We start from the raw sequence: 27,292 nt of genomic DNA on the forward strand, positions 1-27,292 counted from the left end.
GGACTCTTCCCGCGCTGTGATTGGCTGAGGGGCGGGACAACGGGCCGGAAGCCACGCAGGGCCACGTTTGCGGACGCCGATCTCTCTAGTCTGGTTCTCGTCTAGTCTGGTTCCCCCCGCCGCCGCGAGGAAGGTGGTCCGCGCTGTAGAGGTGAGTGGGGGGGGTTGTCTCCCGGCAGAGGTGAGCGGGGTCCCGAGGCTTGGCGGCGAGAAGGGGGCCTTCCGGCCCGCAGGGGTTCGGCCGACCGCCAGGCTAGCGGGCCGGCTAGCGGACTGACTCGCGGGCCGCGCGGGACACACCTACTCGCCACTGCGGATCGGGAGCGGACTAGGGGCGCGGGCCCGAGGGTCTCGAGCTGGGAAAGGGGTCTCGTCCATCACCTAGGTGGGGACCTCAGGGCTGGGTGCCAGGAAACGTGGGGCGATTCGGGGGCTGGGAGGAGAGGGGAACTAACCAGGTGCTAAAGACTGGAGGGAAGGGGGCCTTTCTTAGCTTTTTTAGAGTGGACAGTTTGGACTTGAGAATACTTTCAATAAAAGCCGCTCACAGGGCTTCCCTGGTGGCGCAGTGGTTGAGAGTCCGCCTGCCGATGCAGGGGACACGGGTTCGTGCCCCGGTCCGGGAAGATCCCACATGCCGCGGATGCGGCTGGGCCCGTGAGCCATGGCCGCTGAGCCTGCGCGTCCGGAGCCTGTGCTCCACAACGGGAGAGGCCACAACAGTGAGAGGCCTGCGTACCGCAAAAAAAAAAAAAAAAAAAAAAAAAAAAAGCCGCTCACATACTCGTTGAAAGTAGTTTTAGGACCTAGAACGCATGAAAGGGTGGAAACATTTTACCTTGACTATTTCTTTATTTTTTTGACTTTTTTTTTTTTTTAAAGACTTTTGGACGTAACAGCTCGTTTACGCCCTTAGAAATAATCAAGATGCATTGACGACTGGTCACTTTTTAATAAAACGTCTTCATACAGGTGAACTAGATTTGATCGCTCTAGGCCAATCTAAATTAGCGTCCTGGATGCCAGCTTTTTCCAACTGGGCAAAAGGAAACATTTAACTTTTGTTCATTGACGCAGTGAAGGACAATAAAAGAAAACGAGAGTTGGAAGCCCCAAGTTCCACTTAAAGTTAGAGTATCCCAGAGAAGGAAGTACTAGCGGGCTAAGGGCTGATGTTTGATTTTTTAAATGAAAGGTAAAAGGAAGATGTTGCTAGTTTCCGAGCTTAATTTAGAAGGGTGTCCTGAGCCTCCCTTACGAAAATACAAAAATCCACTGCAAGGTGTATTGGGAGGTCTGGGCAGTCTTGGAGAGGAGGCTTTTGCCCTTTGCTTTTCCTTTGGGAATAGGTCTCTGTAGTCTGGGAGGAATAGCAGAAGACCTGCACAGATTTCCCAGATATTTTGTATATGCAGCCCCAGTCCACTGGAGAATGTGACCTTCGGCCTCAGTCTGTCAGCAGCTTTCCATGTAAAATTTAGGTTGTTTAACTGATACCCAGAATTAAGTGTTCCCATTTGTAAAATGATACGGTCCCTTGTAGGATTCTCTCAATCTAGGTGTAGAATCTTCATTTTAGTTGGGAATGGACCATTTTAAGTTTGCCTTGGGTCCAGGAATTGTTGGGGACAGTCTCATTTCTGTCCTGAAGTGAACAGTACAGTTAATGCTAACCTCCGGGACTTATTCTACCATTTTTTTCCGCTCTCAAACATAGGATTTTGGGGGGAGGTTCAGAATGAGGCAGATCTATTAGTTTGGGATGGCAGTTTTTGAACCAGATGGTCCTTGAAAGATTTCTTATGCCCGAAAAATATTCCTTAATTTTGTAGACATGGATTTAGATGCTGTTACAAAGCAGTCAGCATTACATGCCAAGCCTGATGGACTCACTCTTCAATATGGGACTGCTGGATTTCGAACGAAAGCAGAACACCTTGATCATGTCATGTTTCGAATGGGATTGTTAGCTGTCCTGAGGTCAAAACAGACCAAATCTACTATAGGAGTCATGGTAACAGCATCACACAATCCTGAGGTAATGCGTTTAGTGCTCTGATAAAGCAAATGTTTATTTGCAAGACCAAACCTTAGTTTCTGAGCACTTTGACCCGAAGCACAAATTCTAATTCTAGGAGTGTGCCTTCTCATTGCTATATGCCTTTACTTTTAAAACAACTCTTTTCTTAACAAGTGTTCATTTAGCTCATGACTCTTTAAAGGGTGTGGAGAGAGTGAAAGGAGATGGTCATTTTTTGGAGTGTGTCCACATTGAGAAGTGACAGAATGTCCTTCCAAGTTGGTTGTATTGAGACAGCATCAGTAATAAAGTGTTTCCTCTGTTAATTTAGCAGAGATTAAAGAGATTGGAGGCAAGCTGGGGGAGGGGAGAAGGAAAACACGTGAAAAGACTTAGCACAGTTTGAAAGTTTTCACACAGCTTTTCTCTAGCTAGGGAATAGTTTCCCGTTCTGAGTGAACAGCCAAACACGTGGCTCCAGGGATCCAAAGGTGAGCCCTGGGCAGAATACTGATGAGGCCTGATGGGTCTAGTGTTTATGACAATTAAGTTTCTAAAGTATTCCTTTTGAGACAATTTAACCATCATATTCTGTACTGGCCTATAACTGATACGTGGCTTAAATAATATGCTTCTCTTTGGTTGCTAGGACATGAGACTTTTGCCTTTGTAGCTAAATCAGCAGCAAGTTAAAGCTCTGTGGGTTAGTGAAGGATTGTAACCTCCTCCCTTCCCACCCCAAAACAAGAGGGTGTTGCTTATTCAGCTTCTAAATGCGGATCACTCTGAAGGTGTAAGTGTCTGAATGGCTAAATCACCTTAATTGCTTAATGATTTGTAGACAGAACCCCACATTTATTGTTATTTCAGAAGCACTGCTTAAAACAATTCTGAGCTATTTCCTTCCTTTGACATTCACTCTGAACTACACTTTTTTTCTTTCCAGAAATTTGAGCAGACCAGAATTAGGCGTCAGTTTTCAGCTTCTGTACCACCCACTGGTTGACACGCTGGCCAGTGTGTTCTTTGAGTCCAGCCATAGTGAGAAGGATCTCCAGGGGTCCTGGGTCTGCTGCGGTTGTGCCTCGTCAGTTAATTGGTGGCGAATGCTCAGATGACAGCCTTTTCAAACAGCTAGTGTGGCACGGTGGCTGTTGGCTTTAAGAGTCAGATGGACTTGATGTTTTAATATCAGAACTGACACTCGCTGTATGAACATAAGCAGAGTACTTGCTCTGAATCTCAGTTTTCTCAAAGTAAGATTGGACTAACCATCGGATTATTAGTTAGACAGATAACGTGTGTTGTGAGGATTTACTGAGGTGATGTATGTACAACACCTGGTCCAGCGCCTGGCCTTCAGTAGTGGTCACCAGTGAAACTGCCCGGCCAGCACTGTCTTTTGTTGGGGGAAAAGCAGCTTGGGTTTACTTCCTCACCTCACCCTCACAACTGCACGGATGGCTTATTATTTGTTTTTCTTTCAAGGAAGACAATGGTGTAAAATTGGTTGATCCTTTGGGTGAAATGTTGGCACCGTCCTGGGAGGACCATGCTACCTGTTTGGCCAACGCTGAGGAACAAGATTTGCCGAGAGTGCTGGTGGACATCGGCGAGAAAGCAGCTGTGAATCTGCACCAAGATGCCTTCGTGGTGATTGGTAGAGATACCAGGTGACCATCAGAGCTGCTGGTGAAAGCTGCTTGGGAACACCACATAGATGGTTGCGTCTGTTTTAGCGCCCAGGACAAATCAAAAAAGTCGAGGAAAGTGGAACTGCCCTGAGAGGCTTCTCCACGTCCTGGTCTTTTCAGTAGGATGTAGGAGCTCAGTCACTACTGCAGCTTGGGCTTTGGAGTCTGAGCCCCAACTCTCACACTTACTGTACGGGTTGAGTAGGTCCCTTAACCTTTTGGAGCTTACCTTTACTCACCTGTACAGTGTTGATGATAAGCCTACATCATGCAGTCCTTCCTGAGGATTACATGAAGTAATACGTGCAACACACCTGTTTCCTGGCACAAGAGAAGCACGTAGCAAATGTCTCCCATCCCTTTACTTCTGCGGGTTTAGGTTTTTCCCCCATAGAGTAAGAACTTGTGATTGTAAGTCATTATTTTTAGAGGTTTACTTTATAACCTGTGATATTGTTGGTTCATAGGTCATTTTTCCCTTGCTGGAGTTCATTGGAAAGCATTAACCATCTATAGTATTTCTACGCATTTGTCACGTTTGGCAGCTCTTACCTTCCTTTTCAAAAAGGTGTTATTGTAAAATGTTAGATTAAAAGTGTACTTTGGGGCTTCCCTGGTGGCGCAGTGGTTGAGAGTCCGCCTGCCAATGCAGGGGACACGGGTTCGTGCCCCGGTCCGGGAGGATCCCACATGCCGCGGAGCGGCTGGGCCCGTGAGCCGTGGCCGCTGAGCCTGCGCGTCCGGAGCCGGTGCTCCGCGACGGGAGAGGCCACAGCAGTGAGGGGCCCACGTAACGCCAAAAAAAAAAAAAAAAAAAAAAAAAAAATAAAAAAAAAAAAAAATTAATTTGAAACAGAAGCATTCTCTTTTGCATAAGATCTGGTTTTAGCCAGAGATTCTTTCTAAAGGAAATTTCTACTCCGGCTCTGAATGGCCTAGACTGGTGTTTTACCCTTTGTGTGTTACCAGAGGGACTTCCAAATACCATTGTTTGTAGATTTATAGGTAACAGAATAGCCAAGTGACTTATGTTCTGTAGCAAATTATTATCTCACAGTAAAGTCTTGCATGTGTATTGGGTTGGCCAAAAGGTTCGTTCATTTTTTTCCGTATGATGGCTCTAGTAGCTCTTAGTTGTCTTTAATGTCATTCGAAACAGTTTTGTTAGATTGTATGTGACAGCTGTCATATCAGCGTGCAGTTAAAAACAGACATCAAAATTGGTGAATTTTTGTATAGCCATTTTAATATTGAAGATGGAAGAAAAACAACATTTTCGGCATATTATGCTTTATTATTTCAAGAAAGGTAAAAACGCAACCGAAACGCAGAAAAGATTTGTGCAGTATGTGGAGAAGGTGCTGTGACTGATCGAACCTGTCAGAAGTGGCTTGCAAAGTTTCGTGTTGGAGATTTCTCTCTGGACGATGCTCCACGGTCGGGTAGACCAGTTGAAGCTGATAGTTATCAAATTGAGACATTAATTGAGAACAATGAATGGTATACCATGCGGGAGATAGCCGACATACTCAAAATATCCAAATCAAGTGTTGAAAATCATTGGCACCAGCTTGGTTATGTAAATTGCTTTGAGGTTTGGGTTCCACGTAAGCTAAACGAAAAAAACCTTCTTGACGGTATTTCCGCATGTGATTCACTACATGAACGTAACGAAAACGTTCAGTTTTTAAGACAAATTGTGACGGGCGATGAAAAGTGGATACTGTACAACAATGTGGAACAGAAGAGATCATGGGCAAACTAAATGAACCACCACCAGCCACACCAAAGGCCCGTCTTTATCCAAAGAAGGTGACGTTGTGTATAGGGTGGGATTGGAAGGGAGTCCTCTATTATGAGCTTCTTCCAGAAAACCAAATGATTAATTCCAACAAGTACTGCTGCCATTTAGACCAACTGAAAGAGCCACTCGATGAAAAGCGTCTGGAATTAGTCGAGAGAAAATGCATAATCTTCCATCAGGATACCGCAAGGCCGCATGTCTCTTTTGATGACCAGGCAAAACCTGTTACAGTTTGGCTGGGAAGTTCTAATTCATCCGCCGTATTCACCAGACATTGCACCTTCGGATTTCCATTTATTTCGGTCTTTACAAGATTGTGTTAATGGAAAAAATTTCAGTTCCTTCGAAGACTGTAAAAGGTACCTAAAACAGTTCTTTGCTCAAAAAGATAAAAAGTTTTGGGAAGATGGAATTATGAAGTTGCCTGAAAAATGGCAGAAGGTAGTGGAACAAAAGGGTGATTATGTTGTTCAATAAAGTTCTTGGTGTAAATGAAAAATGTGTCTTTTATTTTTACTTAAAAACCGAAGGCACTTTTTGGCCAACCCAGTATTTGCCTCTTGTCTATTACCTGGTTTAAATGATACAGAACATCTTTTTCTACAAGGCAGTTATATATCTTACATATCTTATTTTCAGATAGATAGAAAAATAATTTATTCTGACTTTTTAAAATGAAAACTAGATTCTATACCCTTGGTGGTTTAATACCCAGCCCTGGGTTATGCACGCTCTGTGGTTTCAATATTTATTATTACTGTTCTCAGGCAGTGTATGTATTGTTACAGTCAAAGTTGAAAAGGTATTTAGGTAGGTTAATTAGTGTATCCTTTATATCTTTCCTAAATGCATTTAAAAGCCAAACTCTTTCCAAGAAATATATTGTGAAAGGCTAATGGAAAATGCTTAGACTTCACCCGTATTTTCAGAGTTTTCAGGCTTGGCGGGTTTCATTTAGTTCAAATACAATGGAGTTGTTATTCTGAAACTGGTAGCACAGAATTTCTGCATTTGCTTTTAGAACTAGCAGCTCAGTTGGTCTTGGGATGGGATGTAATATTTTCTTCCTTTTCTTTCCTAGGCCCAGCAGTGAGAAACTTTCACAGTCTGTAATAGACGGTGTGACTGTTTTAGGAGGTCAATTCCATGGTATGTATTTATCCTGACTTGTAAATTAATCTTTTAAAAAGTTTTATAAAAAAATCACAAAATAAATATATATTTAATTTATAGAAGTTTGAAACTACAGATAAACAAAGTTTAAAAAAATGGACTCCTAGATATAAACTACTAGCTTTTTAAGTTAAAAAAAGTTTAAAAAAATTTTCTGGGCTTGCATATTACATTTTACCTGTAGGAGATAATATGTAGGCAAGGCTGATCTTAGACAACTTCCTTTATAATCCTGAATTTCCTGATATAAAAACCCCTGGGGGGACTTCCCTGGTGGTACAGTGGTTAAGAATCTGCCTGCCAATGCAGGGGACGTGGGTTCAAGCCCTGGTCCAGGAGGATCCCACGTGCCATGGAGCAACTAAGCCCGTGTGCCACAACTGCTGAGCCTGAGCTCTAGAGCCCATGAGCCACAACTGCTGAGCCTATGTGCCACAGCTACTGAAGCCCACATGCCTAGAGCCCATGCTCCGCAATGAGAGAAGCCACCGCAATGAGAAGCCTGCACACTGCAACCAAGAGTAGCCCCTGCTCGCCACGATGAGAGAAAGCCCCCACGCAGCAATAAAGACCCAACACAGCCAAAAATAAGTAAATTTTTTTTTTTTTGTGGTATGCGGGCCTCTCACTGTTGTAGCCTCTCCCGTTGCGGAGCACAGGCTCCGGACGTGCAGGCTCAGCGGCCATGGCTTACGGGCCCAGCCACTCCGCGGCATGTGGGATCTTCCCGGACCGGGGCACGAACCTATGTCCCCTGCATCGGCAGGCGGACTCTCAACCACTGCGCCACCAAGGAAGCCCAAGTAAATAAATTTTTAAAAATGTTTACCAAAAAAAAAAAAAAAGCCCTGAGGTAACTTGAAGGTGTTCACTCTGGGGAGTTTTTGTCAATGTCGGGTATTCCCGAATAGCTGATCATGTGTGGAGTCAGCTGTTAACAGGTCAAATAACGATGGAAAATATCTTTGACCTACTTGTAATCATGATTTGAAGTTCTGACAGGTGGTTTTTCCTATTGTATCAACTGAAGAAGAATTAAATGCAACAAGACAGGCTGGAATCTTCTTCTCATGTTGGTTGTGTACCATGTGAATGCAGTGACTCCACTGTGCTTGGAGGTGAATTTTCCTGATGTCAGATCTCTCTCGTTTAAAATACCTTCTCTTGATCCCCTCAACCTCCTGTGTGTTCCCTCATTCCCAGTTAACCTGGCCTCTTCCAGGACTCACCTGGTTTGCTTCTCTGTTTGCTCTTCTGGTCATTACTAAGCCTACTGCTGGTGAGTCTCCATCCTTGCCTCTGCAGGGAAATGTCTCCCCCAACACTCATCTGTTATATAAAGCGGGAATTCAGCTGGGGCCTGGGCTTTCCGGGGCGTGTTTGGTTAAGCTGCAGGGATCCTGTGGGCCTCTGGATACAGCGTGCTGTGTTACCTGCACATACGCTTTTCTAGGGAGAGGAGTCATAGCTTTTGTCAGATACTCAAAGGGATCTGTGATCTAAGAATAACTCTCAGAATTTATATTTTAAAGTTTTTATTTCAGTTGATGTCTGTGAAGAGACATCACCTGAAATAACATCAACAGTCCACACTGTGACCTCTCCCTTTCTTTCCCTTCTACTTCCTTGGCCACTGTTGCGTGTTGGTCTTGTCCACGGGCTCCTCTTCTGTCTCTCCGAATGTGGCATTCCTCACTTCTCGCTTTCATTCTGCCTCATTTCTGAATGAGTATCTTTACTGCCATAGCTCCAGCTGCGTATATTCTTTTATTCATTTGCTCATCAGTTCATCTGCCATTTTTGACTACCGGCTACATACAGCCCTCCAGGAGTCTGTTACACTGCGTACGTATCACAACCTACAGTAAGAAACCGATTTTGTATCATGACATGTGTCTAGTGTGCTTGTGTGTATGACTGAAATGAAAGTTTCAGTGAACCGTACTTACCCATACTCAATGACATGTGTTCATCTGTTTTGTTAAAAAAATGCAGAAATGACGGCTGGGTCTGCTAAGTAGATTCCATGACCTGTTGACAGGCTTGGCCTGAGGTGTGAAAGCATTGGTCTGAGTGATGTCTCACCCTGTCCCAAACTGTGTTCTTTCTGTCATCCCCAGAGTGGTTGAACTTTCCAGTACTGTCATTCTATCTCTAGAACCATCACTTTTCTAGGGTTTTAATCTAGAAAAATTTGAGAGTGATTTTTTTTTCCTTTTCTTTAAACCTTTTGCTCATTTCTCTCTTCAACTTAGTGTATTTCAGGAAATGAAAGATGGTTAATGTGACTGCAGCACAGAGAGACTGGGGGAAGCTAGTAGAAGATAGGGTGAGGGAGGTAAGCAGGGGCCAAGTCATTCCAAGCCTTACAGGTCGTGGTGAGAATTGGGGCTTTACTCCAAATGCAGTGGGACTCTGTTGAAGGGCTTTATGCCAGAGAATAGGATCACATTTTCACTTTAAGTCCCTTTGGCTGTTGTGGGGGGACAGGGGGAGAGAGAGAGAGGCAGGGGGGAGAGAGAGGGAGGGAGGGGAGAGAGAGGGAGGGAGGGAGAGAGGGAGGGAGGGGAGAAAGGGGGGGTGGAGGAGAGGGAGAGAAGGATGGGGAAGCGGGGGGAGAGAGAAGGAGGGAGGAGAGGGAGGGAGTGGGAGAGAGGGAGGGGGGAGAGAGAAGGAGGAGGGAGAGGGAGGGAGTGGGAGGGGGGAGAGAAGGATGGAGGGGGGAGGAGAGAGGGGGGAGAGAGATGGAGGAGGGAGAGGGGGGAGAGAGGGAGGGAGGGGGAAAGGGAGAGAAGGATGGAGGGGGGAGGAGAGGGAGGGGGAAGAGAGGAGGAGGGAGGGGACAGGGGAGAGAGCGAGGGGGGAAGCGAGAGAAGGAGGAGGGAGGGGGCAGGGGGGAGAGGGGGGACTGTGCAGTAGTTCGTGCAAGACTGATGCTAGTGAGAGAAATGGAAAAAGGTGGAATTAGTAATGAATTCAGAGGATTTTGTGATACGTGATGAGGCTAGAGCTTGAAGAATGGCTTCTAGGTTTCTGGGTTGTTCCGTGGAATAGATGGTGATGCTTTTTACTGAGTAACTGTCTATAATAGTCATTTAGTAAATGTTTATTTGGTAATTTTGATATCGGTCACAAAATCCTTTTGTTTTGTCCTTCAGTATGTATCTTTGGAATATGGTTTTTCTCTCCTTACACACTTCCATTAAGCTAGTCTAAGCTCTTACTCACTTTTTTTGAGCTTTCCCACCTCCTCTCACCTAATCCTTATACCAGAGCCAAAGTTGCCTTCACAAAATACCGTTTCTGTTACATAACTGCAGGGCTCAAGAGCTTAAAGTGACTTTCTGCTTCCAGTCCAAACTCTTGTGCTTGACTCTGAAGACCATTGAGGGATTTTGTCACGGAATATTGATTGGATCCTGGTCCACTTTTGCTGTTTCTCTTGCTTCTTGCTTGTGGTGCCTTTCTTGTGTGTTTAGCTATTTTTGACTGTAAGCTGTTTTCTGGGAAAATTATTTCTGGGACATTTTGGAGGTTTATGATAAAGGTGTATTTCCCTGGCTGAGTTTAGTGTTTGCTTCTGCTGGGGCCTGGGGGTACTACCTGGCTGGTGGGTGACAAGGTTCTTTGATGCCAGGGCTCTTCTGATCCGTGTTTACGTGAATTTGAACTGGGTGTCTGTGGGAGGCCTGTGCTTGTGGTGACAGCTCTTCGGGGTGGGCTTCCCACTCTGCTCTGCTCGGTGCCAAGACAGCTTTCCGGGGAGTAGGCCCTGGGGGCTGATTCACTTCTAACCCACTCTTGCACCGACGAGTAGTCCTTTTTTTTTTTTTAATTTTTTATTTTTTATTGGAGTATGATTGATTTACAATGTTGTGTTAGTTTCAGGTACGCAGCAAAGTTATTCAGTTACACGTATACATATATCTATTCTTTTTCAGATTCTTTTCCCACGTAGGTTATTACAGAATATTGAGTAGAGTTCCCTGTGCTATACAGTAGGTCCTTTTTGATTATCTGCTTTATATATAGTATTGAATAGTATGTGTATGTTAATCCCAAACTCCTAATTTACCCCTCCCCACCACGTTTCCCCTTTGGTAACCATAAGTTTATTTTCTAAGTCTGTGAGTCTATTCTGTTTTGTAAATAAGTTCATTTGTTTTTTTTTGTTTTAGATTCCACATGTAAGAGATATCATATGATATTTGTTTTTCTCTGTCTGACTTAATCATTTAGTATGATAATCTCCAGGTCCATCCACTTTGCTGCAAATGGCATTGTTTTATTCTTTTTTATGGCTGAGTAATATTCCATTGTATATGTGTGCCACATCTTCTTTATCCTTTCATCTGTCGATGGACATTTAGGTTGCTTCCATGTCTTGGCTACTGTAAATAGTGCTGCAGTGAACATTGGAGTGCTTGTATCTTTTCGAATTATGGTTTGAAGAATAGTCCTTTGGGGCTTCAGCCTCATGAGAGCCTGTTCCCCCAGTTGCACATCTTAGACCAGCATGGACTGTTTGCACTGGGAACCATTGCTCAACTTCTTATTTAGAGGAATGTCCTCAGCAAAACTGGCTTCCCTTAGCTCACATCCTGGAGTTCTCTCTTCATGTAAATTTTGGCCTAATTCCTTTGTAATGTTGGTACTGTAATTCTTTTTAAAAAGAGATTTTTCTCTTATTCAGCATTTTTGGTTTTCTTCGGGAGGAGGGTTCATCTGAATTACATAGTTCGTAATGTTACTGGAAATAGAACTCAGTTATTACTTTTCTACGTTGCTGTATTTTTATACTGCTACCCGTCTATACTGAATGATTGGTTTTTGCTATCAGTAGTAGTTCATATTTTTTTTAGAACCAAGTGTGTGTCCAGTGTGTGCCTTTTCCACCACCAATTAATTCTGACACTATCTACCTGGAATTAGGGTCACATCCCACAGGTTAAAGGCTCAGTGCCACAAGCCTTGCCCCTCCCCCCTTGAGATGCCAGTCACTTGGGCTTCTTTTTTTTTTTTTCTTTGCAGTATGCAGGCCTCTTACTGTTGTGGCCTCTCCCGTTGCGGAGCACAGGCTCCGGACACGCAGGCTCAGCGGCCATGGCTCACGGGCCCAGCCGCTCCGCGGCATGTAGGATCTTCCCGGACCGGGGCACGAACCCGTGTCCCCTGCATCGGCAGGCGGACTCCCAACCACTGCGCCACCAGGGAAGCCCGAGGTGTCTTTTTTTGAAGAGGATTTGTCACCCTGAAATTCACACAGTATGAGTCCTAAACTTTTCTTCTTTCTTAAGGAATGTGGTAAATTGCTTTTTGTATTTCTGTGGCAGATTATGGCTTGTTGACGACGCCCCAACTGCACTACATGGTGTACTGTCGAAACACCAGTGGCCAGTATGGAAAAGCAACCATAGAAGGTTACTACCAGAAACTCTCTGCAGCCTTTGTGGAACTTACGAAACAGGTGAAAATCTCTTGAATGTGGTTAGAGCTTAAGAAGATGACCAAAATAACATCAGTTGAACAATTTATTTTAATTAGATATTTGTTACCCCTCCTCCTCTTCCAAAAATGTGGCGTGTCTCCTTTTTCTTTTTAGGGCTCTGCAAGGTCTGGGCCTTGTATCCTGCTAACTCTGTTGGCATTTACTCGGCAAGGCATGTAATATGTTCTGAGCTCACCGGGGGAGAAGAGTGGTGTACTTGCGGTTATCGTTGTGTTCATTCAGAGGAATTTGGTCTTAGAGTTACTGTAGGTGCTGTTGGCGTCATACTTGAGGCACCTACTGTTGAGAAAGCCTTTCTTCGAGGTGAATTAGCTTCCTAAACCTGAACAAGATTTGAGGGGTGTAATTCATTTGATTGGCAAATATCGATGTATGTCATTGTCAGGCGTAGTTAAACAAAACCAAGCCTTTGCTCTCATAGAACTTACATTCTGGGGTGAGATGGGTAGGAGAGGAGACTGACAGGAAAAAAGCCTGGTGGTGTAATATGCTCTGAAGAGAAGGATGGATGTTACGACTGCTCACTCATCTGTGTACTCAGGCCCATATTTGAATGCCTGCCGTGTAATACAGACTATAATATTGTAAGAGACCTTGCTTAATGGAGGCTAAATTCCAGTAAAGCTTCATTTCCATCATTTATTCAGTCAATGCAACTGTTCCAGTGTCTGTGTCTGAAAAAAGGTGTTTTAACATTTTACTTCGGTGTTTTACACTTTTCATCTGAATGTGTGTACCCTTTTGTTTCCTGGGTTAAAACAGACGAGTTATAACTGAAATAATGGAAGATGTTTATATATACATGTATATGCCATGCTTCACTGTTACAACTTGAAATTTTTCTTGCATATGTCTTTTCCTTTTCAGGCCTCCTGCAGTGGAGATGACCAAAGAACACTTAAGGTTGACTGTGCGAACGGCATAGGGGCCCTGAAGCTGAGAGAAATGAAACACTACTTCTCCCAGGGGCTGTCAGTGCAGCTGTTTAACGATGGGACCAAAGGGAAGCTCAATCATTTATGTGGGGCTGACTTTGTGAAAAGTCATCAGAAACCTCCTCAGGGTATGTGAAAGATGTGTTTTTCGCGCTCTCCCTGAAACCAGTCTCACAAACAGAGCTGGCCAGGTGAGCTGGTCCTGGCCCTGCCGCCGTTACACACATCTGGGCCTCTTCCCGCTGTTTGGTACCACATGGAGCACAGGCTGCTCTCTGCCTGCGCGTCACAGCACTCCTCATGGGGCGCAGGAAATCTGGTGGAGAAAGCAAAATCAAGGTGGGATTCTAGAGCAGCGCTCTCAAGCTTTAGCAGGCATCAGAATCACCTGGAGGGCTGGCCCGCACACAGATTCCTGGGCTCTGTCCGAGGGTTTCAGTCTCTGTAGGTCTGGGGTGGGTTTGTCCATCCGCTGCTGTCATGGCAAAGGAACAGCCACATTGTCTAAGATTTGATGTGACACAGCTGTTGAGGTTTCAGTAACTTTACACAAGTTACACAAGCCATTGGTCTCTCACAGGTTATCCTTTGCTCTTAATGACCAGTGTTTCTTGTTATTAATGGTGTTAACAAATAAAAATCACTTTTTTCAGGATTCAAGCACATACCTCATCTACTGCCGGTTATTTTTTATATGAGAAAGGACATTGTGGTGCTAGGGAAATTGCATTCAATTCAGTACGTGTAGCTCTGAAAACACTGTGTGGGAATCTGTATTGCCAGACCTCTGGCTTGTAAAATGGAATTTTATTTTAGTATCACATCGGGTTTCAGCTTAGATAGATTTTGAATGCTCTTTTCACTTAGCTGTGAAAGTTTGCCCTGTATACAGTAAACCTGTGTACTATTTAAAGCTTACGACATTGGTTTTCGTTTGGAAGGATAATTATTTTTATGTTGTTTTCTTTCCATTTAAATGAATCCTCTTCCCTTGATTTTGAAGCTATTATCTCCATTCAGGTACAGGAACAATTACATATGTTTATGTAGCGCTTCAGACAGGAGAAATGATCAGGATTCTCCTCAATGACAAAACACTCCAATTATTTATATTTGCTTGTACCCTCTGCTTGATCATGTAAGGATAGTAATGGTTCTTTATCTGCAGTTATAAAGACATTTATTCCTTTCAGCTGGGCTTCAGTTTACAAATTGGGAGAAACTTTGTTCAATTGATTTTTGTAAATCTTGAGGACAGGCTCTATTTGCCTAGCACATGTTTAATTCTGCTTAAGCCCTGGAAGGATAATTTTAAACGCCTCTTGAAAAGTCATAGTGGACATGCTTCCATGTAACACAGAAGGTCACTTATGATCAGTACTTAACCAAAAGAATTTTCCCTTGTAACTGGTGTGAGAGAAAAACCAAAAACTTTTTACACTGAGTTTTATCCCCCTTTATTTGAAGAAATTTGAATTATTCAGTTAATTTGAATTATTCATTTTGAATTATTCTGTGTGGCAGGAATCGAAATGAAGTCCCATGAAAGATGCTGTTCCTTCGATGGAGATGCAGACAGAATAGTTTACTACTACCATGATGCAGACGGTCAGTTTCATCTCGTGGATGGAGACAAGATAGCAGCACTCATCAGCAGTTTCCTTAAGGAACCCCTGCTGGAGGTATGGTGCGGGGACGGACTGCCCTTTCAAGCAAGACTCACTGGGGAGGTTGTTCGGTATCAGGCAGTCATTTGAATGTCTGAGGCATGATCGTGGGAAGTGGCCAGAAAACACAGAGAAGTGGTCATTCCAGTCATTTCAACACTGGGGCTCTGGTTTGGAACCTGAAGAGAGTAGTCTTTTCTTTTTTAAAAAAAATTTATTTTATTTATTTATTTTGGCTGCATTGGGTCTTTGTTGCTGCACGCAGGCTTTCTCTAGTTGCGGCGAGCGGGGGCTACTCTTTGTTGTGGTGCGCAGGCTTCTCATTGCGGTGGCTTCTCGTTGCGTGCAGAGCACAGGCTCTAGGCGCGCGGGCTTCAGTAGTTGTGGCACACGGGCTCAGTAGTTGTGGCTCCAGGGCTCTAGAGCGCAGGTTCAGTAGTTGTGGCACGTGGGTTTAGTTGCTCCGAGGCATGTGGGATCTTCCCGGACCAGGGCTCGAACCCGTGTCCCCTGCATTGGCAGGCAGATTCTTAACCACTGCGCCACCAGGGAAGCGCAGTCTTTTCTTTTTCACACTGGCAAAAAGTTTCATGATCTGCAGCTTTACGAAGTTTTGGTTTCTTCATAACTGATATTTTAATGAGGGTTCCACGAACATCATTCCCCAGAGCCTCAAGTTTAAATAGAAAATCTCCTCCTCTGAGGGATTTATTTACTACGATTATGATAAGCTTAGTAACGTGAGATTTATTTTGTTATGCTCTTTTGGAAATCTCAGGTTAGCTGCAAGTATAAAATGTAATGATAATTATCACAATCGGGAAAATGTGTACTTTAGGAATTCAGTGTATACTTTTATTAAAAACGAAAGAGAAAAAGATCAAGAAACCACAGGTTTCTTTGAAAAGGATTCCTTAACAAACAAGATGTCCTTCATAGGCGAATAAACTGTGGTCCATCCAGACAATGGAATATTATTCAGCAGTGAAGGAAAAAAGAAAGAAAAAAAGATGTATCAAGCCATGAAAAGACGTGGAGGAAATTTGAACGCATGTTACTAAGTGAAGGAAGCCAATCTGAGAAGGCTGTGTATTTTAGTATGAGTCCAACTATATGATATTCTGCAAAAAAATCCCACAGAGACCGAGGAGACAGTTAAAAGATCAGTGGTTGCAAGGGGCTGGGGGGAAGTGGGTGTTGAGGGATGAGTAGGTGGAGCACGAGGCTTTTTAGGGCTGAAAACACTCTATATGATACTGTAAAGAGGGAGACGTGTCCTTATACATTTGTCCAAGCCCGCAGAATATACAGCACTAAGGGTGAATCCTGATACAAACCGTGGAGTAACAGAAACGAAATCAGGTGATTTTAAAAAAAAAACACAAGGATTCCTTGTACAGTTGCTTTAAATAATGCTCAAAAGTATTTTTATCTTTTTTTCTGGCATACATGTAAATTTTTGGTGAGTTGTTTATTGCATAAAACTAAGGCACAGCTGAACTGGCTGATAATTTTGTCATCCTTTAGAACTCTGATTAAAGGTTTGCTTTTGTAGGGTCTTTACTTTTGATGGCAAGGTAATTTGTCCTTGTTTTTGTCTAGATTGGAGACAGTTTGAGTCTTGGTGTCGTACAAACTGCATATGCCAATGGAAGTTCAACACGCTACCTGGAAGAAGTTATGAAGGTATCGAAACATTTCCATTTTCTGGTAGCTTCCTCATCATTATCTTCTACTGTGAGGAAAATAATGCCCTCACAAAAATAAATAGGTCGAAGTGCACGAAGCTGAGCTGTTGTCTACTTAAGGATAAATAGAAATCAAAAATAAGAAAAAGTTGAATTGTCCCTAATGCAAAAAGGGAAAGAGACTTTCCTCCCTCTTTTTTCTGAGAGTATTTCTTTTAGAAAACTTTTTTCTCTGTCCTTTTGAAATTAATATCAACCTTTTTAGGTGAAATAGGCCAGTTTTACAGTTCAGAAGTGTTTACCATAAGGGCCTGGAGTCACCTCTTTGAAATATAAACGTCAAGGAAGATAGCATCCCATGCCTCAGTCTCCTGAGAGTTTCACCTAGCTACCACTTAGAGCCAGACACCTATCTTCTTGACAGAGAGAGATGAGAAGTTGTATTATTCCTTTGCAGAAGGGCAGTTAGCTAACACCAGTGGCCACTCCACTTATCAGGTAGATTTAGGACAAACTCCGTGTGACAGAAGGTACTGTGACGTCTTCCTAAGAAGTAGGCTTATTCAATAGATACATCGCCATGGGGTTTTGTAGCGGGGAACAGAGACTGGGCTCAACTCCTAACACAGCAAGGAAAAGTGGGGATTTTGTAGCCAAGGAATAAGGTGGGGGGTGGGTGTTGGTGGATGGGAAAGTACGAAGAGGAACGGGGGCGGCTAGGGGGGATTCTGGCTAAACCAACCTAACAGGAGTTTTGCTGAAGGCAGGCCTGGGTGATCAGATGCTTCTGGGTAGGGACTTCGGTCAGATATTGAGGGAAGGGGATTCTGGCTAAAGTGAGTTAGCAAAAGATTCCTGATAAAATTGGGCTCCTGCAGACACGGCCAAGGACAGGACCTATTCAGGCTCAAAGGAGCCTCCCTCACGTTCGGTTGAAGAGAGATCTTGATCACTAGCTAGCTTTAGCTCTGCAAAAGGGTGGGATTTCTTCCTGTCTCGCCATCTCTTAGCAGATTGCCTGAGATGTGCGTCACAGTCTGGCTTAACGCTTACTCAGTAATAAAACCTGTCTTCTTCTTCTGTGGAGATGTTTTCTGGATTGGTGGGAGGTTTTGTTTCTGATTTTTTTCCCCAGCATCCACCAGGTAGGTGACTGTCCTGTACCATGCTACCTGCTTTAAGAGTTAGAGGCTGCGGGGCCGAAGTTGGGTCTTTTTGCCTTTATTCTTTTTTCCCTGGCTAGTGTAGTATTTTCCAGCATTTGTGTATCCATTTTCAAATGTCTGCATTTTAGTAGTTTTTGTGGCCACTCTATTGTTGTTAAAGCAGGAGTGACAAAGTCAGGTTCCTTTAGGATCTGGATGGGGGCAGTGAACGAAGCCAGTAGGCGGGCGAGGACTAGGAAGGTATGCCAGGCCAGCTGCTGCCCCCTCTGGGCAGAGTCTTCAGGAGAAGCTGAAAGTCTGAGTTGTGTGAATTTCCTGCCTTTTAAGTCTTGGCAGCTGATTCAGAATTGAAAAGAAATAGTGGGTAGTCCAAATAAAACACATCTGGAGGCTGCTAGTTTGTGCCCTGATTGTGCCCAGTAAACTTACTCAAGGGACTCCAGCTGGGGCCCAGTTGCCTGCCTTTCCTAGGGATTCTCAGTGTTAGGGTTATTTGAGTATTTTCTTAATTTCTGTCTCAAAACTTCCTTATAGTAAAATGCCCTGTTGAAGAAACAACATCAGAAGCTACTCCTTCTCAACACATTCTCTTATGGGTTAAATATTTTCAGCACTAGCCATTCCTGAGGTCCCCTGAATCCAGTTAAATGCCAGGCTCGTTTGAGCTTGCTCTCTTCTGCAGTTTCGCTGCCGTCTTTCCTCAGCCATGCTTGTCTGGCAGATCCATCCAAGGCTTTCGCTACCCACTGTTGCTGTCCCAACCACCGTGATTTCTTACTGGGATTAGCCCTAGAAACCACCTAACCTGAGCCAGGGCTTAGCAGACAGTGGCCTGTGGGCGACGTCCAGCTGGCCAGCTGTTTCTAGTGTTATTGAAATACAGCCGTGCTCGTTTGTTTTTGTATGGTCTGTGGCTGCTTTCGCACTGAAGTGGCAGAATCGAGCGACTGTGACAGAGACCACATGGCCTGCAAAGCCTGAAATATTAGTTATCTGGTTCTTTATAGTAAAAGCTTGCAGACCCCCCGCTCTAAGCCATTCTCCACACTGTAGCTACACGGAGCTTTCAGAAACAATTGTATCGTGCCACTCCCCAACTTGGGATCTTTCATTATCTTGTAAGGGACCTCTCACTCTCACCCTGCTTTTCTCTCTGGCTGTGTGCTTCTACAGTGCAGCCACTCCCCCGCAGTGACACTTTACACTTAGTATTTCAATTGCTTAGCTGTCTTCCTCACTAGACTAAGCTCCGGAGGCTTTGTTCCCTGGGATGAGAGGTACACAGTGAATATTTGCTGATGGAATAACTGCTGTTGTTTCTTTCAACATGTGTGTTACAGGTACCTGTCTATTGTACTAAAACTGGCGTAAAGCATCTGCACCACAAGGCTCAGGAGTTTGACATTGGAGTTTATTTTGAAGCCAACGGGCACGGCACGGTAAGTTCTCGTGAGCAGCGGCATCTGGCTTTAGCTGGCACCTCTCTCCAGTGATGGAATTCTGTATCTGGGTAGTAATAGGTAATATTCCACTTTGCTGAAATGACTGGGATGGTGATAGAATAAGATATAGTTAATATATTATTATGTTCTGTGAAACTATGGCTCTTTTAGGTTATAATGATCTTCGAGTGTGAGGAGATAATGCTGATTTGTTCCTATAATACAGTTTTTTTCAGAAACATGGCAGGTCTTAATTTTCCTACAACCAGATGGTCTGTACATCCCTTTTAAAATATTTTCCTTCAACTGGCCATACGTGGCAAAAGGAAAGTTCAGTAGCTGTGGTGAATTGAAAAGTGTTGGAAAGGTTGAGAGTTAAGTTACTAGCAACTAAAAATGAGTTTAAAGTAATTAGAATTGGCATATAAAGTTTTTTATGGCTCTTAGCAGAGAAAATTTTAAAGGTTTGAGATATAATTTGCGTATCATAACGTTCACTATTTTAACGTATATTAATAGGTCTTTAGCATATTCATAACGTTCAGAATATTTATTAAATGTTTTTTTATACATAGCCTCATTTCATAAATGGATTTGAAGTGGCTAACAAAATTTTATCTAGGTCAAATAATTTTCATTAATTCAAAATTGGCTTCTAGAGGCCATGAATATGAGAAGAAAACTGAGTTCCTAGAAAATGCAATTAAAATATAACTTCAGTGATCTAATGCAGGGGTTGGTAAATTATTTTGAAGGGCAGATAGACAGATAGATAGTAAATATTTTTTAGTCTTCACAGGCCGTAAGGTATGTCGCATCTGCTCAGGTCTCCTGGTGGAGGGTAAATGAATGGAAATGGCCGTGGTTCCACAAAACAAGTGACCAGTGTGCATCTTAGTTTACCAGCAGACTTCTCTGTATATCACAAGTGGCTTTTCCTCTTTAGTACTGGGCCTCCGAAGGCACTAAAATCATGCCAGGCAAGGCAGTCCCAAAGGGCGGGGATCCTGAGCAACACGCTGTTTGTTTATTATACTGAACATCCGTGGCAGTGTTTGCCGTAACGTAAGATAGAAGATGAACCTCTTTTCTACTTTTGCTTAGTTTATGTCCTTAAAAACTTAGGACAAGAAAACTGCACTAATTGCAGTGAGTTATTTCTTCAAAGTAAAATGAATATAGGTAAGGCTTAAGGAACCCTGGTTGCCCAGCACTGGTTCAGCTGGCTGAGGGCAACATCATAAACTCGCCACGTGCATTCTCCTTTGCCAATGGGATATTTTATTTGTAATCTTTATATTTCGATAACCCAGTTTTATAATCCATAAAGGAACTCCCCCCCCACCCCCCCTTGTAATATCTTGAGTTCTGATTTGGTTTTTTATACTAATTTCATACATTCTAAGGCTGCCATTTTCCCCTCAGTTTCTCCAGAGTCATTGAGAGTTTCAAAAGCAGTTCAGTTGGGAGGATCGTACGTAAGACTGGGGCATGGATAGTGTTTTCTGACTTTTGTTATGCTTTGATTGTAGGTTCTGTTTAGTAAAGCTGCTGAAATGAAGATAAAACAACTAGCAAAAGAATTAGAAGAAGATAAGAAAAGGAAAGCTGCTAAGATGCTTGAAAACGTGATTGACTTGTTTAACCAGGTCAGAACTGAGGGGTGGCGGGCTCTTGGTCACTTTTACATCATTCAGAAGGTGGACAGGATAATGTGCTGTATAAACATCAGAGTGGAGAAGTGGTGGCGGCTTCCTTGCAACAATTTAGATTTATACTGAAATGCAGTGACAGTGTTTATGTGCTTCATATTTTCAAGTAATGAGTAGCTTATAGCTGGAGCCAACAGATTCAGCTACTAAATGTATCTAAGCATATGTTTTGAAACCAGCCTTCTCAAGGGAATTCAGGAAAAATAGTCTCTGACAAGGCACATATGTGGGTCAGATTATTGGATTGGAGTGGAGAATATGGCAATGGAAGCGCAAAGTGTAGGTCAGCGGAAAGCAATAGAACTAATGTTTGAGGGTCCTGCGCATATTGGGCACTTTGCATACCTCTCACTGTGTAATCCTTGCAGTAACAGAGGGAGAGGGGTCACCATAATTCCTGTTTTTTTTTTTTTTTGCGGTACGCGGGCCTCTCACTGTTGTGGTCTCTCCTGTTGCGGAGCACGGGCTCCGGACGCGCAGGCTCAGCGGCCATGGCTCACGGGCCCAGCCGCTCCACGGCATGTGGGATCCTCCCAGACCGGGGCACGAACCCGTGTCCTCTGCAACGGCAGGCGGACTCTAACCCACTGCGCCACCAGGGAAGCCCCCTAATTCCTGTTTTATAAATGAAGAAGACTCAGTGGCACAGTATGGACCCAACTTTAGGTGTGTCTTACCACCAAAGCTCCTATTTCTCCACTTTACCATGCATGAGGCCTTCCATCATCGTGGCGTAGTATCTCAAGAGGGATCTAGTTGTAAGCAAAATTCTGAGCCATACAGTGTTAGTGCTGGAACCTTAAGAGTTCGTTACACTTCACAGATGAGCAGGAAGGTTAAAGGCAGGCTCGTCTCAGTATTCTTGGTAGACCCGTTACTGCTGTCTTCCATGGATACCTTTTTCCCTCGTTGTAGTTCGTATTTACCCCCGTCAGTTACCTGCATTGGGGGCGGGGGCTGGGGTGGGGAGGGCAGCCAGGACATGACGATTGGTTTTGAGACAGAGGCATTCATGTCCACGCTCTGCTTGTATTCTGCTTCTGCATCTTGCAGGCAACTGGTGATGCTATTTCTGACATGCTGGTGATTGAGGCAATCTTGGCTCTGAAGGGCTTGACCGTACAGCAGTGGGACGCCCTCTATACAGATCTTCCAAACAGACAGCTCAAAGTTAAGGTGTGAGCGAGATTTTAAAATTACTTCTTTTCTGAAAATTAACTAAAACAATTGCATTCTGTAAATAGATATTGCATAGAAAAGACTATTTTCTCACATCTTTAAAGATTACAGAATCGCTCTTAACCATTGTTATTTAGTAGTATCTGGTTTCCAACGTTAGTATAAATGATATTATGTATCACTTTAAAAGATTTTATTATAAAAATTTAAAAGATAACATGTGTAGAGAGAACAGATTTCAACAGGTGCCCTCCATGTCCCTAATATTATTTTGAAGCGAGTCCTGGATAGCCTGTTGAGTCAGCTGTAAATATTTCCTCTGCATTATTCTTGGCTTACAGAGTACTTCCAGAGGCTAGATGCTGACAGGTAGAATCTGTGGGCTGAAAGAGAATTCTTAAAGGCATTTCAGATAAATTGCTGGTTGATTTCTATACAGATTTATACCAGATTACACATTCACCAACAGAATTTTTGAAAGACAGAGATATGGAAGCCAGAGCTCACAGAAACGGCTGCCGATTGTTCAGATCAGTTTTTTCTGGAGATTCTTATGACCCTCTTTTTTTAAATACCTAAGATTATTTGATCAATGACTAAGTCATACAGTACTTACTGGCCATTATTTTAGTAATAACTGTAATACAGTCTGTGGAAATCTCAGTGCTGTACTCTTTGTGGTACAGTAAGCTGAAATGTGGGCCTGTTCCTGTTGACATGAAATGGCCATAATCTTTTGGTGGGAATTATGTTGAATGGGTTAAGCTTGTGAAAGGGAGTGTGATATGGTAACAAATGAGAAATGCTTGTGCTTAGGTTGCAGACAGGCAAGTTATTAGCACCACAGATGCCGAAAGACAAGCAGTTAAACCTCCAGGACTCCAGGAGGCCATCAATGAGCTGGTGAAGAAGTACAGGCTTTCTCGAGCTTTTGTCCGGCCCTCTGGTACCGAAGACATAGTCCGAGTCTATGCAGAAGCGGACTCGCAGGTAAGCTGGGACAAATTCTGTTGGAGGAATGTGCAGTGAGAGTCTAACATAGGTGGAGGAGGGCAGGCAGCAGGAGAGAAAACTATTTTAATGGTGTTGGAATCTCTAATGTGTGAGATTCATGGAGCCTTTTAGGTTATTTTCATCAGTAGTAGTTACACAGTTGAACAGAATTTCCCCCAGATATTTTTCTTATAATTTATTCTAGATTTCCTGAAAGTGTCATATTTCTTATAACTGCTGCATGAATAACTAATACTTAGTGTACTAAACCATACTTAGTTTGACACATATTAAGCATATACATCCTGAAGTGGATTATACCTTTTTCCTTCATTTAAAAAACATCCTGTTGCTTTATGAAAATAGCTGGTTAGTTCAAGTCCACTTCTAAATCAACTGGTACCGTCATCCATACTGCTTGAAATTCATCTTTGTCTCTGGACTTTTCAATTTGTTTTTCAAAAGATTTCCTTTAAATGACAGCCTTGCTCTGTGCCTCTGTTTTCTTGATAGGGTCAAAGACTTAAAAGTGTTTGCTCAGCTGAGGCAGTTAGAGTGGGGTGACTAGGTAAATAGCTCTCAGAAGGAGATATTTACCGTTAACTTATACAGTAGCTTTTCTGCAGAAGCTTAGGCCGCCCCAGAATATACTGAATAAATATCCCTAGTGGATGAGGATGGGGCCTTAAGAGTTACTTACTCTTCAGGCTGGTTGTGGCCTTCCTGCCTTTAAGGACTAGGTTCTATTGAATTTATTCAGAGCTTTAGCGTGATAATCAAATCAGCTTATAAAATCAGTTAACCAGGAACTTACCCGATTTAGAAGAACGTGACTTGTTTTCCATTTATCTGAGGGTCTTGTAATTCGTTACTGAAAGATGAAAAAAAGTTCTCATTTGAATATTTGTTAGTGAATCAAAATCAGAAAGCTACCTCCCCTAAAGTTGCAAGTAACCTGGTAGATGCTGTGTCTTTCTCATCTAATATCCTTTCATGTAATTTGCAGGAAAATGCGGACAGCCTTGCATATGAAGTGAGCTTGGCAGTATTTCAGCTGGCTGGAGGGATTGGAGAAAGACCTCAACCAGGTTTCTGAGGACAATTTTTATATTTTTTAGAAACTAGACTTTTAAAAACTTTTTACAGGATAATAATAGTACTGCCATTATTGTGACAGGTTCAGACACATAATCATAAATGTTTAGTCTGTACCTTACTGGATTATTTCTAGATCTGATTATTCTTCTTAAACAAACACTACCAGAAGCATTCTTTAGAAATAGGTAAGCCCTTATACTTGTTAAAATTTAGCTTTTTTTAAAAACTGAAATTTACCTCTAATATCAATCACACTAATGTAAACTATTGGAGCTTAAGTATATGATTCAGTCATTAACTTTATAATATATGCAAGGAAAAATTCATGAAGGCTGCTAGAAAATTAAACTTTATTTATTACCAATTCCATACGATGTCTTTTCTGTCATCGTCACCTCAGTCATTTTGCAGTACTAATACTCACCATTGTTAATACACACGAGGAGGTTGGAGAAGACTTCATATAACCAATTTTTCATAGCGGAGTCTCCAGAACAATTCTTAGATGACTTACCTCTCTTCAGTGAACATCACCAGGAATTTAGAGTTGTGACTATGGAGGCCGTATACACCTGTACTCCGTCCCGAGGTCGAGATGCTCGCGCTACACTTACAAGGAAGGATGTGCGGCCCAGGCTTCAATTATTCATTACTCCTCTTAGTGAAGAAGGTATGTGGGAGAAACGAGTTGTAATACATTACCAAGCCTCTGACAGAGAAGTGACGGCTTTCTGATACTAGAATGTGGGTTAATAAGGGAAAGAAAAAAATCCCCAACCAATCTAAATTAAACAAAGCCTGAAACCAATAGAAAAAATGTGCAGTGTGTATTTGGCAGGTTTAAGACAACTCAGGACAGTAAAACAATGGACCATAATGGACTATTTATGTATATAGAGATCTCTCTTAGGCACCATAATCAATATGCGCCTGTAATATTTAAGCTTGATTCAGGCCACAGTCACATTCGTTCTTATTTACAAATATTTAAATTAAATACAACCTGAAACGTGTTTCGTTACATACAAAAAAAAAAAAAAAGAAAACAAAAAGAAACTCTACAACTCAGAGCAATGTTTTAAATAATTACATTTACATTTAAACTAAATGGAACCACTATGTCGCTCAAGTTTTTATCACCCCTTCCAGAAAATCTTTTTCTACCATCTCTTCTATTTTTTGCCTGGCTTTGCTGGAAAATGGTTTGTGGTTTTCCAGCTTCATGTCCTTGCTCGGGAAGGTGTTTGAGTAGAGGACGGGGCTCCCTGAGTGTCCTGCGCATCGGCTGGTGACTTTGCTGTTGAAGACTTGGCTGAGCACGTTGAAGAATGGCAGGAGCTGCTCAAGGCTGCGCACCGTGCAGACGGTGAGCAGCAAGTGCCCCGGCTCCCAGCCCAGCGCTCTCCCTGAGTTGTCCTCCTCCGGGTTTTTCTGCAGAAAACAAAAAGGCGACTGTTCCCAACAGACGATGCAGTATGCGAGGAAACTTAAAAGAATATAAACATCAGCAAACAGGGTTAAGAAATGAATACAAGCGATGACATTAAGTCTCCATTCCAGACTTGCTAAGATGTTTGCTTCTAACTGAGGCCTTCTGGTGCCAATTATTAATTGTACATTGAGGGTCTAACACTGTAGTAATATTTTCCAACTTGAATGCACAAGTAAGCTTAGTTATTAGCTGAATTAGTTTTGCATAGGGACTGTCAAATCCAAAAGTTCATGTTGTGCTTTGCATATACTCAAAAAGCTCCCAGATTTCTGGATCCCCACTAATGTATCCGAGGACTAGGTCAAAATGACTAAAGAAGGGACAGAGTCTTACACATTTCACTACTAGCAAGTCAGTCAGTTACCTTGTGGCCAAATGGCTTAAACCTGCCACAAGACAGCAGCAGAGTCCACAGTGAATCATTACTATCAGCACAGAGAAAGGAAAGGAACTCCCAGGACAGACCCTGCCATGCGCTTCTGTGTTGTGCTAAACCACATGGGAGCAAAGCTGGACCTGGAGTCAGAATAACGCCAGGGTCAGGGCCCTAGCTCTGCCGCTTGCTTACTGTGTGTGTCCTGGGCAAGTACAGAACAGTTCCTCACTCGTAAGATGGGGCGATGAAGAGAATGTATGTGAAAACCTGTCAACTGCATTAACACGACAATTTACGTACTTCAAGTAGCTAGTTTGAGAAGCCAGCTAAACTGTACACACACAGCTGTAGACATCGGTCTATCTAGAGAAAGTTCTGAGAGAAGTGAAGGTGTTTGAACTGGGGCAGAATCATAGATATGAAAACACACTGAGTAAAGATAATGAAGACAAACAACTAGGTAGAAGAAACTATCAAGTGGGACTTAGGAAGCAGAATTATAGTCTGTCATATTTGTTAACAAATGGAGTTGCCTTCTAAGATGAGATGTTGCTGAGAAACTTGCATTGTTCACTTAATATTTTAGTATCACTAGTTTCCTAGTGGAGAAAACAGATGCAAAATCCAGCTTATTTTCTTGTGTGTGCTTAAAATGTTTGCCTATTTTAAAATAAAATCCTGTTTTAAATCTGTTTTCCTTTCTCAGAGGTCTACAGGAGCAAACAAGAAAAAAAGATCATCTAGTTCTTTATCTATGGCCAAATTTAAAAAAAATAAAAAGGAAAAAGAAAAAACAGCTATTAGTTTATTTCTCAGTACGAAACCGCTTTCCTTTCTCTCACCTAATAACACTGGCTTTAATGATGGTCTGGGACTGATGACCACTCCACCGTCAGTCCCCTGAGTCAGAGTACAATTCAGTAGTCATGAAAGGGTCCACAGAGATGCATTTACTGAGGGGAGACGAGTAATACGCTTGAACCCTCTACGGAGCTGACTTTCAAATGTAAGGAAGCTATGATGTAACCTTTTGTTTCTATTCTTGTCAAGATGTACCTTTAAGAGGACTTTTACTAAGCTCTTGACCAAGAACAGTGCACTTGTTTTATAGTGTTTCTGCTTTTCTTAATCAGAACTACGCCACCTCCTCACTAATAAAATTAACAAGTCAAACATGTTTCCATATGAACTGTTTCTCCTTTCACTGCAACAGTCTACACTTGAAGAAAGACTTCCTTCCTGTTTACCTCTCTTGTCCTGTTGAAATCCAGACCTGGGTTTGTGTCTCAAGATGTGGCCCAGAGGTGGCAGCTTTTGCTGCCATACCACAGGCATCAAAAAGCC

At 42.9% G+C, this 27,292-nt stretch overlaps 2 protein-coding genes across 11 annotated transcripts in view; one reads left to right on the forward strand and one right to left on the reverse strand.

Moving 5' to 3' along the window:
- Positions 1–23: 23 nt before the first annotated feature.
- On the forward strand, positions 24–27,258 carry PGM3 (phosphoglucomutase 3). Of its 5 annotated transcripts, XR_004352452.1 has the most exons (16): positions 26–151; positions 1,833–2,038; positions 3,509–3,693; positions 6,600–6,667; positions 12,025–12,158; positions 13,068–13,263; positions 14,660–14,817; positions 16,405–16,488; positions 18,997–19,095; positions 20,631–20,747; positions 21,864–21,986; positions 22,806–22,979; positions 23,989–24,070; positions 24,605–24,750; positions 25,299–25,446; positions 26,655–26,709. XR_004352452.1 is itself a non-coding variant. In XM_032650634.1 (14 exons), exons 2-14 carry the CDS (start codon positions 1,835–1,837, stop codon positions 24,813–24,815), a joined length of 1,878 nt encoding a protein of 625 aa, XP_032506525.1. In that variant the 5' UTR covers positions 24–151; positions 1,833–1,834; the 3' UTR covers positions 24,816–25,121. The 5 variants fall into 5 exon arrangements, 3 of the variants coding, with proteins under 3 accessions (XP_032506525.1, XP_032506527.1, XP_032506526.1); XR_004352451.1 differs by having other exon boundaries at positions 25,299–27,258; XM_032650634.1 differs by lacking the exons at positions 25,299–25,446; positions 26,655–26,709 and having other exon boundaries at positions 24–151; positions 24,562–25,121.
- Positions 24,884–27,292, reverse strand: part of DOP1A (DOP1 leucine zipper like protein A) — a 110,698-nt gene continuing 108,289 nt past the window's right edge. For 3 of the 6 annotated variants that reach the window (XR_004352447.1, XM_032650632.1, XM_032650631.1), the window contains exon 37: positions 24,884–25,511. Coding sequence is in view for 4 of the 6 variants with exons in the window: in XM_032650632.1 (XP_032506523.1) it covers positions 25,206–25,511 (306 nt within the window). In the remaining 2 variants the exon portion in view is untranslated. The remainder of the gene's footprint in view (positions 25,512–27,292) is intronic. The other 3 variants (XM_032650633.1, XM_032650630.1, XR_004352449.1) reach the window with 2 other exon arrangements.

The sequence above is a fragment of the Phocoena sinus genome, chromosome 12 (assembly GCF_008692025.1).
Source record: "Phocoena sinus isolate mPhoSin1 chromosome 12, mPhoSin1.pri, whole genome shotgun sequence".
Lineage (NCBI taxonomy): Eukaryota > Metazoa > Chordata > Mammalia > Artiodactyla > Phocoenidae > Phocoena > Phocoena sinus.

Bases quoted from the DNA above. Each gene is read 5' to 3' on its own strand.
- PGM3 (XM_032650634.1), top strand. From the start codon at position 1,835: ATGGATTTAGATGCTGTTACAAAGCAGTCAGCATTACATGCCAAGCCT. The intron at 21,987-22,805 runs GTGTGAGCGAGA...GCTTGTGCTTAG, and splicing joins ACAGACAGCTCAAAGTTAAG to GTTGCAGACAGGCAAGTTAT. The intron at 22,980-23,988 runs GTAAGCTGGGAC...TGTAATTTGCAG, and splicing joins ATGCAGAAGCGGACTCGCAG to GAAAATGCGGACAGCCTTGC.